At 42.1% G+C, this 12,636-nt stretch overlaps 1 protein-coding gene across 2 annotated transcripts in view; it reads left to right on the top strand.

Annotated features, from left to right (window-relative positions):
- Nucleotides 1-12,636, top strand: part of TGFBR3 (transforming growth factor beta receptor 3) — a 130,151-nt gene that overhangs the window by 47,005 nt on the left and 70,510 nt on the right. For both annotated transcript variants that reach the window (XM_082314695.1, XM_082314694.1), the window contains exon 3: nt 5,311-5,495. In XM_082314695.1, the coding sequence (XP_082170821.1) occupies nt 5,311-5,495 (185 nt within the window). The remainder of the gene's footprint in view (nt 1-5,310; nt 5,496-12,636) is intronic.

Here is a 12,636-nt window from a genome sequence, read left to right as displayed (position 1 = left end):
TTCCCTCAATGAGAAACCCTTTATGAGAAGAAGGTTGTGTAGGTGGTAACAACTACTCCACATGGAACAGTGGCCCTTCGCCCATGCACTTGTATCTTTAGAAATGAGTGGTGAAGGTTATAGGAAGAAGTTATTACTAAGTATGCTCAAGTGCTCTGCAGTGAATCTTAAGCTTTTCGATTCAAGAGGAAAAAATGGCTTCCCCTCCTCTTGTTTTTACAGAACACTGTTGTCATTCAAAAGTAGGCTTGAAGATCCTTTCTCTTCTTCCTTCTTGTTCCAGTTGTCATTGTCACTAGCTGATGTAAAAAAATGTCCTTAAATTAACCTTCTCCAAAAGAAGTTTTGTGGAAGTCTGTCATTTGGACATACTGAAATCTCTGCTTGGATAGTTAGCGTCCTCTAAGACTTGCTTTTCAGCATATGAAGTGATGAATTCTAGCAGGATCTGCAGTAATTTATATTACTTTCTACCTGACAGCACAGAGACCCCTGGTGTTCCTTGAGTGTGGATTTGGATTTTTTTTGTCTTTATGCATAATGATTTGTGTCATTCCCTCAATCAAAAATCAATTAGAATAAATCTGTCCTTCTTCTAAGGAGTGTTATATCCCATCAGTGTGGCTTGTATCCTCTGGCGCGGCATATGGGAACTGTGCTAATGTGCTGTGGAGCCCCCAGCACGGATTCACGCAATTTGCAGGAGCTGGTCACACTTTTCAGCTGACAACACTGTAGAAATCTCCATGAAAATACAACAGAAAGTATATTAGCCTTTATTATTTGAATAAAATCCATCACAGTTATGAGTTGGTCTTGAGTTGTTGTATTATCCCCTTTAGCGTCTTACTCCTTTTTCTGCTACTTTCTTACAGCAGAACACATGTTACTCATTAGTAGCATGGATGATATGGGAAACAAGAATGTTGAAATTGTATTGAATATGTTCCAGATGTTAGTATCAAACAAGGTTGGGTCTGCATTAAGGTTTCCTTTAAAATATTCTTATTAATTGGAAGGGGAAAATAATTCAATACTAAATGATTCTCTAGAATTCTAAGTGCACTAAACATTTGCCATCATAAAACATATATGTAATAAGCGGTTCTTATAAAACTGCCTAACCTGCTTTCCATCTTCAATAGGCTTTGCAGGCATTAAGCAACTAAAATTTGATTGTGGTCAGAGCCAGGATACGCTAACAAGGTTAAATGGATGCACGGTCCAAAGTTAAACAAAAGCCCCGGGATGGCTGTGTGTGCGCACTTACCTTCTCAGCAGAGAAGGGACTAAAGGCTTGTAGCAACACTAGGATGTATAAACTGGAAGGTACTTTTGACTCTTTAAGTGCCCATTCGATGGGGATGAGATGCCAGAGTATCTGTACATCTTTGGAGCTGCTCAGGCAATCTCGATATGTGAATTGGATGAACTGGCCCTTAAGCAGCGATAATACTGAATTTTGGCAAGATGTTGGTGTCGCCGATGCAGGTGAGGTTGGCAGGAATGGGATGTGGGGCTGGAGTGGGAAGCTGGCAGAGGCCAATCCTGGTGTTTGTGCATGGCAGAGCAGCAGAACGGTAAAGCCCAGGCAGGATGAAGCTGTGGTTTCATGTTGGCTTTCAAATACCAGCAGGTGGTATGGAGGTGATAAACAGTCAGATTAGTAGTGTCATAGAAAGGGCTTTCTGTTTGTTTTTTCAAAGTGGTAAATATGCAAGTGGTAGGATTTAAAGTACCTAGGGGAAGTAACTAGCTTCCTAGTCAGAGGAAGATAAGCAGGAGGGGTCTGTGAGGGAGCCAAGAAGAGTGAGAGCAGCTGATTTGGAAAGAGGAGAGCTCTTGCTGCTCCCACTGGAGTGACAGTGCCTTGAAGTGGCACCTGCTTGCCTTTGACTGGGCCAGATCTGCAGGTGCAGTAGGTACTGCTGGAAAGAAATGTTAATGAATTTTAGCAAATAGCTTAGGCAGTGCTGGATGCGTGCAGCGTAAGAATAGACTAAAATAGAGCATAAATGGAGAGAAGGTGGCAGAAGGGACTGTCTTGTGTCATGCATCGGCTAAGCATCAGTAGACTTTATGGTCTAGAAATAAGTTTTCCTTAGTTGGGCACTAGCTCCAGGCATGCAAGCCTATGCTGCGCATGGTACGACACCCACTTTAGTGGCTGGGCAAATATGTGAATTTCAGTGCATGAAGATTGCTGTTTGGTACTGCCAGCACATTCAAGAGAAATAATGTTCATGAGTCTTGAGTTCTTAGCAAGAGTACTATGGGCCTGGGACATAGCTACACAAACACCTGCGTGAACCTCGGTATAAATGCAACATCTGGAGTAACCCCTCTGTTACTTACCCCACTGTCGTTCCTTGTACGTGAGCAATCCTACCGCATTTGTGGTCCAAGTGCAGTGGAGCCAGCCTCCGGTAGATACTCTGATCTTCGGTTCAAATTTCAAGGGCTGTATCTCAGTCGCTTATGAGGCTGTTCTGAAAGCAACTTTACCAAATGCAGTAACTCCCCCAAAACGTTGGTTTCTTATATTGAGTGGTGCAGAGCATTGCTCTGCACCCCTTCCTTCGAAACAGAGCTGGCAGAAGTGGCGTGCCCCAGGCTGGCGAGGCGCGAGCCAGCGTGTGTCCGGATGCCACGCAGCTGCACTGGTGTGAGAGTGGGCCTACGCCAGTAAGCCGTGCTTAAGAAGTCCTGCTTAAAACTGGTACAGCCACGTGGGCTCGCCGCCAGCAGGGTGACGGGGTTTCTGCAGGAGATCTGGCCCGCGTCCAGCCGGGACGGAGCGCAGGCAAAGCAGGCATGCCTCGGTCTGCCCTTAGCTGTGCAGATAAGCTCAGCTGCGCACTGTTAGCCAGGATGTGAACTTCTGCTCCCTCTGGGAGTATTTCCATCTTGCGTGTCCAGCAGAACAGAGGGCCTTGAAAGAAGAGCTTTCTTAATGCACGCTTGAGGTGCCGGCGAGGGAGGCAGTTACAGACAGCCTGAACGTACCAGTCACTATCTTCTTCATGTGGATGAGTCCTTGTAGGAAGTGATGGGAAAATCCAGATGTCTTCTCCTCTAATGTGGCGAATTTGTACAGAATAAAGACCAGATGAAGGCTGGAGGGGAGGATTGGTAGATGTACTGCATGGAAATAGGTGTTCACAAGGGAATCCATCTGCTGAGAGGGAGGTATTAGCTCTTTCTCCTGAACCTTGGCTAAGGAAAGCGCACATTTTTGTCAGCAACTCCATCTCAGTCTTGTTAAGAGTCTTGCACCTTGTTCTTCGTGTGTGTGTGTTATGATAGAAGCATCTTGACAAACGTCAACTCCATTCTGGTCTGCAAAAAACAACTCGATAAACAGGTGCTCCTTGGCTCTCTGTTTGTTCCCCAGCCCAAGAAATGCTTGTGGAATTTAGAAATGCTTTTTGTGCAGGTTGTATAACACGGTCTGCTGCAGGACTTAACACATCAGTGGCTGGGCTAATTGATTAGCAGGTTCTCTGATCTGCACTTGTACATCAGGAAAATGAGACCTCTCTGCTGGTTGTGTTATTGTTACAGGTTTAAAATATTTCTTCAACTGTTACAAAGGGCAACTTTTTCATAGATTTTTTTTTTTTTTTTTTAACTGAATATCATTGCTTGGACTGCTCCCATTTTGTATGGATATTCTTAAAAAGGAATTAAAAAAACCCCAAATAAACAAGCTTCCTGCTCTCTAGATGAGGTAAGCTTGGTAGTAGCACTGACCACCAGCTTGGAGGATTTGAGGTTTATCCTCTGTACCTGAAGCACAGGCATGTGTAATTTATGCCTTGAGCATTGCCTTTAACAAATATTCCTGTTCTGTGGGAGCTGGCAGGATATGTACTGTGCACCGGTGGGTTTCGGGAACGGCCCCTTTGGCAGGACAAGGCCCGCATGGCCGGAGGCACGGCGGACATCTCCCTGGGCTCAAGGGCTTTGCTTTTTCCAGATGAAGTCTGTTTTAAGATGGACTCTCTGACTTCTAAATGGCCAGCTGCTAACTGTATCTTGAGTGAACTGTCCTTTTAACCAGCTGATATAATTAATCAATTCTAATGTAATTAAACATATGTGTACACCAAAGTCAAATGATCTCTAGTGCTACAATAGCTGGATGTAGACTTCACAAGACCAGACAGAGCTCTGCCTTTTGATCAGTTGAGGATTTTCTTTCATTTTGAACTTTTTTCCAAAAGAAGCATTTTACTTCAATTGCAGATGTACACTATCTGGAAAAAAAATCATGCTTCTAGCTTATATTTCTCTTTTATGCCTTGGCAGCCTCTGAACTGACTGGTTCATGTGAGTCTTAATTCTTATATGAGCAACTTTTGTGCAAATTAGGGGTTAAGTCAATTAACGTTCTCCTGTGACCCTCTGAATCAAAAACATACTGTATCTGTTACTGTCAGGGGTGGGCTGAGCCCTTTTGGAAAAGCAGGGCTGCTTTTCATAAATATTTGTCTTGCTTTAGTTTCCTGAGATATAGTTTAAATGTAAACTGCTCCGTATGTTTCAGCTTTTGTGCTATCTTGCTATATCACATCACGCTGTCTCTCGTACTGCATAAGAGTACGGCACTACATCATGCTGTGGTGATTATTTGAAAGGGCGTACACTCTGTTTTGGACTAGATATCTGTTATCAGTGTAGATAATTGCTGTCAGACACAAAATAGACTCAGTAAACAAACATTTCATTTTATCATGTGACAGATGCCTGCTGTTTTGTACAATGTATTTGAACGACGTTCACTATAAATCAGCACTGCTTCAAAAGCAACAAATCCAACTCACCCAAATCCTTCCTGATGTAATTACTTTATAGTAGAGATTAACTTTTCATTGTTATATATACATGATTGCATTTTTCAATGTTTGGAGATAACAGTGTTTGACATAAACAAATAATTCACATCTAAGATGAACCAATTCCTCCTACTGCTATCACCGCTTTGTTTTTCCTTTGGGGTTTGTTTTGGCTTTTTTTCTTTTTTTGTCATTGGTTTCCTCCCTGATAGAGGCAAGACTACCTTCAATTTTGGAATTCACACTTTAAATTTAGACTTCCAGAGAGAAAAGAACCAACCAGTTAGCATATTCAGGAGAATTTAAAAGGGCAACGGAAATAAACGTCTTCATTTTGTGGATCATGAACATGAAGCCTCTGCTTGTGTTCCCATGGGTTTTGTGACCAAAAGGATGATCATTACTTTACAAGTGTAATCTACGTATTGCTTTTTTTTCTCCAAATGATGTGCATCTGTGTCTTCCTCTGCAGGTCCCGTGCCTAGGAGTGAATGTGTCTTATCGCCTGTTAACAATTCACACCCGGTCCATGCCTTGTTGGAGAGTTTTACGGTCTTATCTGGCTGTGCAAGCCGAGGCACAACAGGCCTGCCACAGGAGGTGCACGTCCTCAATCTCAGAAATCCCGAGGAAGGTCTTGGCCATCATGAAAGAGAGGTAAAGGGGAAATTACTGGCTACAAGTGTGTCCGCAAATGGGATTGTTCTACATTAATTTGCTGAATAAAGTTATTTCTGAATTGTGACCAGAAAGACTACAAAGAAGCACGTGTAATTTGTGTGGATACTGTCCACCTATGCTTTGCATGTCATATGAGTAAACCGCTTCCATACACAGCCACTCTCTCCATAACCTTTCACAACCACAAAGTATACTTAAAAAAGGTGGCAGGATGGGCAAAGGAAATAAGAAACAGATTTAGATCTATAAGAGGCCTTTACAGAATTGGCTGTCTTCAAAGGCAGGTCGTTTACCTAAATGTGTTGTAAATTAACATGAATACCTTTGGATCCCTGCCATGACCACGATAAACAAATATTTAAGTTCAGATTCTTTTAGCCCTGTAATACATCCTTAATGCTTCACTGAGGGGGGACTGCTGTACAGAAATTAAGTGTTGCTGACTATGGTAGTACTTAAGTATGGTCCGATTACTTATTTATGTACGTTGTACTTGGAGGGACTGACAGAAACTTTAGCTGCTCTGAAAGCAACAGCACATGAAGAAAATTTTTGATGTTAAGTTGTGCGGTACTGTTGTTTACTCTCAAAACACATCAAAACAGTGTGCCGAAGTGAAAAGAAAACATTGCATACCATGGCAGCTGAGCTGCTTAGTTCATGTTCCTACAGTATTGCACACAGAAATCCTTAGTACTGCGTCCTGTGAGAGCAACATGCGTGTATACAATTAGCAGAATTTGTAATGAGAGAACAAAGATGATGATCTAGCAGGCGGAAGCTTAGAAAAAGAGGGTCTAAATCTGTGCTGAAAGAACTTTTAAATGGAGTCTTTTATAGTGATTTAAATAAAGGCAGATACTCTTGGCCATAATCAAAATCTTTCCACTGTCTTCAATAGCAGCCTTGTTGGGTTTGTGGTGTGTTCAGCTCAATGTGTATTGTATGCATCTATGAAACTTCAGCTGTTGTGTTCATTTTCAGTATATACACTGTCTCAAATGTCTAGTGTATGATGGAAAAAGCTATTTACTATTTTTTCAGTAGGCATCTCATTGGCTGCCTTAATCCAAAATGTCAGGTCTTCTTCAGTTCAACTGTCAGGAAACAAATAGAAAAATTACACTTTTTTTTTTTTTTTTTTTTTTTTTTTTTTTTTTTTGGTGGGGCTGGGAATGAGGAACAGAGATTTTTATATTTTGTTTGGTTTGGGGTTTTTTTGTTTGTTTTTTAAAGCCTTTCTTAGTTTACCAGGCACTGGGTTATCAGCCTGATGAGTGCACTGTGAATGCCTGAAAAAAGTGTAGGTACAATCAGTTCTCTGGGGATGAAAACCAAATAACCAAATTGCAGTTGGAATCTCTATTCTTATCTTTTTTTTGTACAATAGCTTCTTATGAAAGCTAAACAGCTAAACAGCCTTATGGGATTCTGCTATGTATTTGTCCGTGCCTCTCTTATCACCCAGGACCCTTTAAATCCATTGGCAAATCGTAGACAAATTTGGTATGAGGGGTAGATCTCACAAGGTAATCACAAATTTTGTTGAAAACGGGCAGAAGAGTGCCCTCGCTGTGGGGGCATGGTATAGTGGGAACTTGTAATTCTTAGTTATTAAAGGGTGCCTGGGGATGGGTTGAAGCAGGCTACAGCTGGAGCTTGTACCTCCCGAGAGACCAGAATGAATCAACTGCAAAGCGCACATTTGCATAAACCCAAATTTCCCTCTGGTTCGATGCTCCTAGCTCTACTTGCGTAACTCTGCTATCTCTGCAGTTGTGTGCACATGTGATGTGAGCTAGAATCACGCATGCACAAGGTTGCAGGCTGTGCCACTACTGTCTAATCATCTTGACAGAACGATAGAAGATTTAAATATTTGGCTTTGAATAAAAATAGTTGCTGGCTAGCAGAAAGAGGCTGCATGTGCCCCCTCTAACGTGCTTACGGTAAGAAAGCGGTTTGCCCCAAGCTGTCTCTTCTTTGTACGTCTGTGGTATACCAAAGCGTAGGGTACAGAATATATTTCACAATTTGTAGCCTTAGCCACCTCCTTCCATCTCCCAACCAGTTTCCAGTCACAGCCCTTGGAGATGCCTGCTCTAAAAATGCACAGGAAGCTGGAGCAAGGCTTGCTGGCGACAGTGTCGAGCAAAAGAGTGTAAACAACTTGGAAAGATCGGGTTTTACTTATAGGATCAGACTTGGAAAACAAAGCAGAGCAAATGTTATCTTTTCCATTATTGTAAAAACCAACTCCAAGTGGCCTTTTGTCTTAAAGTAGAATGTACCTATCTCCTCAACTTAAATTAGTTTGATTTACCAGCTGAGGTATTTCCTGTTGCCTGCAAATGCTGATAGCAAAGGTAGAGATCTGTTTGTCATACAGTATTTCCAGTGTACTCCAGAATAAACCCAGTATTTTTGTTTGACAGTACATTGGTTAGATTCAGCAGCATTGAAAGCATGTTTAAAATAAGTCACGCATTCATTCAGAGGTTGGCTGAAGTTCTGATAAAGGTTTTCAGATCTTGCATTCCATGTTAAGTGAAGGCTTGCTTTGGGGGAGGAGGTTGGGTTTTGTTTTGTTTTTAACCTGCCCTGTACTAGATGCTGCTAAATTACACATTCCTTACTTGCTGGGAGGAGCGTAAACTTCCCCTAGCAAATTTCTTGGAGGGCTCATGCATTAAACATACTTGCGCAGTTATCCTGGTTGTCAGAAATATGCAACATACATGTATGCATTAATTTAACTCACTTTGACACTTGTGTAGAATATACAGACAACAAGCGTTGGCAAATTTAAACATAGGAGGGGTGGCTGATGTGGGGGGAGGGCACGGCAGGGGCTTGTGTTCCTCCTGTAATGTGCAGGCTTTTCTGTGAAGATTAGTAAAGTTTGGGTGGTTTTTCTTCCCTGTGAACGGAAAAAAAATAGGTGGACTGGAAATGTATGGGATTATGTATTCTGAACAAACTTTACAAAACTAAATCAGGAATTTGGCACTTTCATGTTAAGGCTGAAATCTGGTAAATATAAGGTCGTATCATGAAATGCTGTAATCATATCTGTGATCTTCAAGGAATTTGTGTTTTACTTGGTTAATCCCTGTTGGGGTAACATCTCATTTGTTGAGACTGTGAAGACACTTTCTTCAACTAAGAACCCCAAAAGTTCCAATCTCTTTCAAGTATTTCTTAGAAATGTCTTTTATCACAATTCATATTGGCCATGCTTTATCGTAGGAAATAGAATACGGGTGCATGTAATAGCCACAAGTGTTTATATTGAACTTGGCATGAAAAATGCAAGCTCTTTTTGTTTGTTTTATTTGATCAAGTATTCCTGGGGAAGTGAGTGCATGTGTGCATTTCTGTACTGATCTGGGTCTCAGCTGAAAGCCAGGAACTACTGAACTCTTACAATAACTCGCTCTTTGGCTTTGGGTATCTTCCCTGTTTCAGTTTCCCAGTTTTTAGAAAGGAGATAGTTGCTTTCTCATGGAGCTGCTCATTCTCTTATGAGAAAGAATTGTTGTTTGTGGAGGCCCTTGGAAACTCTAGAGACTTGCACCAGAAAAATGTGTATAGAAAAATGTAAAAATTATTTTGAGATGGAAGTCACTCCTTAGATAGGTATATTATCAAGTCCTAAATTAATGGAGGATTCTTTTATTATACCTGTCAGTTGAATTTCCCTGAGCTGCTTCAGGCACACAGCCACAATTGAAATAGCTAAAGGGGGAGCAGGGGCATATAAAATTAATCTCATGTGAATACTTAGGATTGAATACATGTGAATACATGGAATTCCTGGCAATAGATTCACTATTGTTTTCATTGACATCCTCATCCTCAATAGCTTTAAGATGTTATGCCTGATACAGATGTTTAACATGTGTTATGTGAAATGAAGGCAGGAAAATCAAGGAACCATCTTTATTTTTATAATTTTGAGTAACGCCACTGAGGCTGTAATAATTCGACAGACTTTTTCCCCACTGTTTAATCAGTGTTACCTGGCAACAATTTCATAATAAAGAAATATTTTCCTTTGAGAGCAAACCTGATATTAAAATGCCTGTTAGTTCCTGCAGAGCAGGCTAATTATAATGGCCAGGTACTTACTAGTGATGTATCTCAGGTTCCTAAGCCGATGGGCAAAATTATTTAAGTCCAATATTTAAGTGCTTTCGGAAGAGATCCTCTAAGTTGTAAAAATGGAACAGGGAAAGACTCTGAAACAGTCACCTGATAATGTATTTCGGCATCCTGATCTTTGCAGTGCATCCTGAATTCAGGATAATTCTTCTGTGTCACAATAGTTTTGTATTTCAGGACTAGGAAGATCTGGACAATGCGGGTGATGAAAACCTAGTTCATTTCGCCTCGTTTCCTACAAGGCTATGTCAAGGAAAAAAGTTTTGTTTCATGCTCAGGCCTCCGGAGATCCGGGGAACAGCCTTGAGATTCAGCTGTGATAAAGGGGCCACTTTCTGGGCATGGTTTAAACGTGCTGACCTGCTGCACCAGAGCCATGGTCAGAGGGGGCCTGGACGTCTGGAGCAGGCAAGCAGGGAATTCAAGGTTTGTTATTTGATGGCTGAAGTTAGTGAGGTTTTTGTTACCTAGTTGTTTGTTTTTGTTACCTAGTTGTTTGTTTGATTCCACTTTGTTTATTTCTTCCTCTAAAAGTGCACTTGTTAAAATAAGTTTCCATTTAGTAGCAATCAAATGTCCACTTAGGTTGTTTTCTGAGACTTTAGGCTCTCAGATATAGTGAAAATAAAGTCAGCTTCTTTTTCCAATGTGGTTTTTAGTGCTGAGCTCTCAGCGTCAGCTTGACCAGCTTCTCTAAAATGGACAAGGCAGGCTAGTTTGAATTTTAGAAGCACCCTGCAGCATGGGCTTAATAATCCAAATTAAAATAATTGGATTATTATCCTATACAGTCCTAAACTCATACTTAAAATAAGAGGCTCAAGAATAAAGAGTTTGTTACTTCTGTGAGATTAAACTTTTGAGTAAGACTGCAGTCTTCACTACCATTAATACTGGATATGTGCACTGCTGGATCATTTGGCTGTATGAATTTGATGTTTCTGGTGAGCTGACCAGAATATTTGGTGCAGAATTTCGGCTGGGAAATAAAGGACGTGTTGCTTGGTTTGCCAGGCTGCACTGAATTTGCCCTCTGCTCATTTACTGTGGTACAGTGGGAAGCCGACACTGCTGCATGTGGGTATGTTTGGTACTTCTGGTAGGCCAAAGGCCTTTGTTTTGAAGAAAAATAGTTGCTGCTCTAGAAAAAGCTTTCCAAGATAAAAGAAAGCACCCTGTCTGTGCCTCTGCCAAGGTACAGACTGGTTCTCAACACTGCAAGAGTATTTTGCTGGTTTTGCCTCTCCACTTTCTGAACATTTGTGCTTGGCAGCAGTAATGGATATCTAACTATGGCAGCAGACTTACAAGTAGCAATGCAAGTGTACGCAGAGATTTTGAACCAGGGATGGCGTGAACTACCTGTAGTGAGATGGTTTGAGAGAAGTGGTGCAGGTGGCTATGTTGCTGCCCAGCCTGTCTGGGGATGAAGAATAGGAGATGGAAGTAGTGGAGATGCTTAATCTTTCTGGAGATGGAGAAGTCTGAGTTGAGACTTCAGATGAGAGGAGCAATAACTTGGTGGCAAAGGATCTCGTTCCAAATGTGAGAAGGTAAACCCTGAAGACTACAATGTGGGAGAGGTTTGGTGAAAGTCTGGGCTGAGCTCATCCAGCTTCATGAGTCAACCCCTGAGAGGGTGTCTTTCAGGAAATATCGTCTCTGTCACTTGGGATCTGACACCCTAAGTCGCGTAGCCGGCCAGTTCAGTATTGGGAGTTGACAGACCAGAGTAGTTTGGGAAACGACTTTCGCCGTTTGGGAAGGTGTTTGACTTTGCAGTTCTGGTGTGACACGTACACTATACTTTGCTCGCATGGGCTTCTCCAGCTGTCAGGGTTTCAGCGGGGCTGTAGATCTTTCCTGGTCCTATGTTAGCAAAAACCAGTATTTACTTTTGTACTGCATGTTTTTGTGAGACACTTTAAGATACCATTTCTAGATCTGGGTGCATGCATTTTCCACAACTCTTGTTTAGCTTCAACCTTATATATGCAGGCCAGCTCTCCTGTTATGCTGAGCCCCTCAAGATCAACAGGATCACTTTCACCCTGTTACTGCTTGTTCCTTGATGATTCGTGGCTCACGAAGTCCCGCAGACACAGCGTTATCAGTCCAGCCAGAACCTGCAGAGTGACAGTGGGAAATGAGTTTGGCCACCTGCAAACATCTCTGTCAGGCTTAAGGTTGACTGCTGCTTTTTATCACGATCTTCTTTCACGGTGTTTTGCATAACGCTTGTAAGGGAGAGGGAAAGGGCCCACATCAGAAGATCGAGAACGGGAAGCCCAGATGAATTACTGCTTCCACCAGTGCTCCGTGCCAGTGAGGTCTCAGAGTCAAGTTGTGAGTGACGCTGTGGCAGACATACTCCAGGAACACCCTGTATTTGTTGCTTGGAAAGCAGTAGTCCCTCATCACACGCATCTCTTGATCCTGGGTATTTTCCAAAGCTTGCCCACAGCCTGTGGTAGCTCCACTGGCTCACCAGGGTGGCTTCACAGGCTGCTGTTACTCCCTTCCCCACAGCCCAAGAGCCCTGTCCAGGCTGCTGGACCACTGGACCGAATCAGAAGTGAAGCACACAATAGATTTTATAAAGCCTTAAAGATACTGACAGCATGCTCCACAGAAATTGTAATCATTCCATGTCTTTCTCAGAGGATGCCATGTCTACTGAAAGCTGCAACTTCTATGCAGCTAATACACTAAAATGACACTGATGTCTTAATTGCCTTGATTGATGGAAAACCAAACAAACCAACAGCCACCCTGGCCTCCATTTCTTAAAGAGCCCTTACAAGCCTTTTCCCCCTCTTCCATAGCACTTTGAAGCATCTGTGCTTGCATAAAATCCAGCCTTTTTTAATGTGGCTTTTTCATCTTGTTTGCTCTGGACTGCAGTCTTTGCGGGTTGTTTTCAGCCAGCTCAGGATTTGCCGGTCATTGGATT

Source organism: Platalea leucorodia, assembly GCF_965183815.1.
Source record: "Platalea leucorodia genome assembly, chromosome: 5".
Classification (NCBI taxonomy): domain Eukaryota; kingdom Metazoa; phylum Chordata; class Aves; order Pelecaniformes; family Threskiornithidae; genus Platalea; species Platalea leucorodia.
This window is presented reverse-complemented; position numbering and strand designations above follow the sequence as displayed.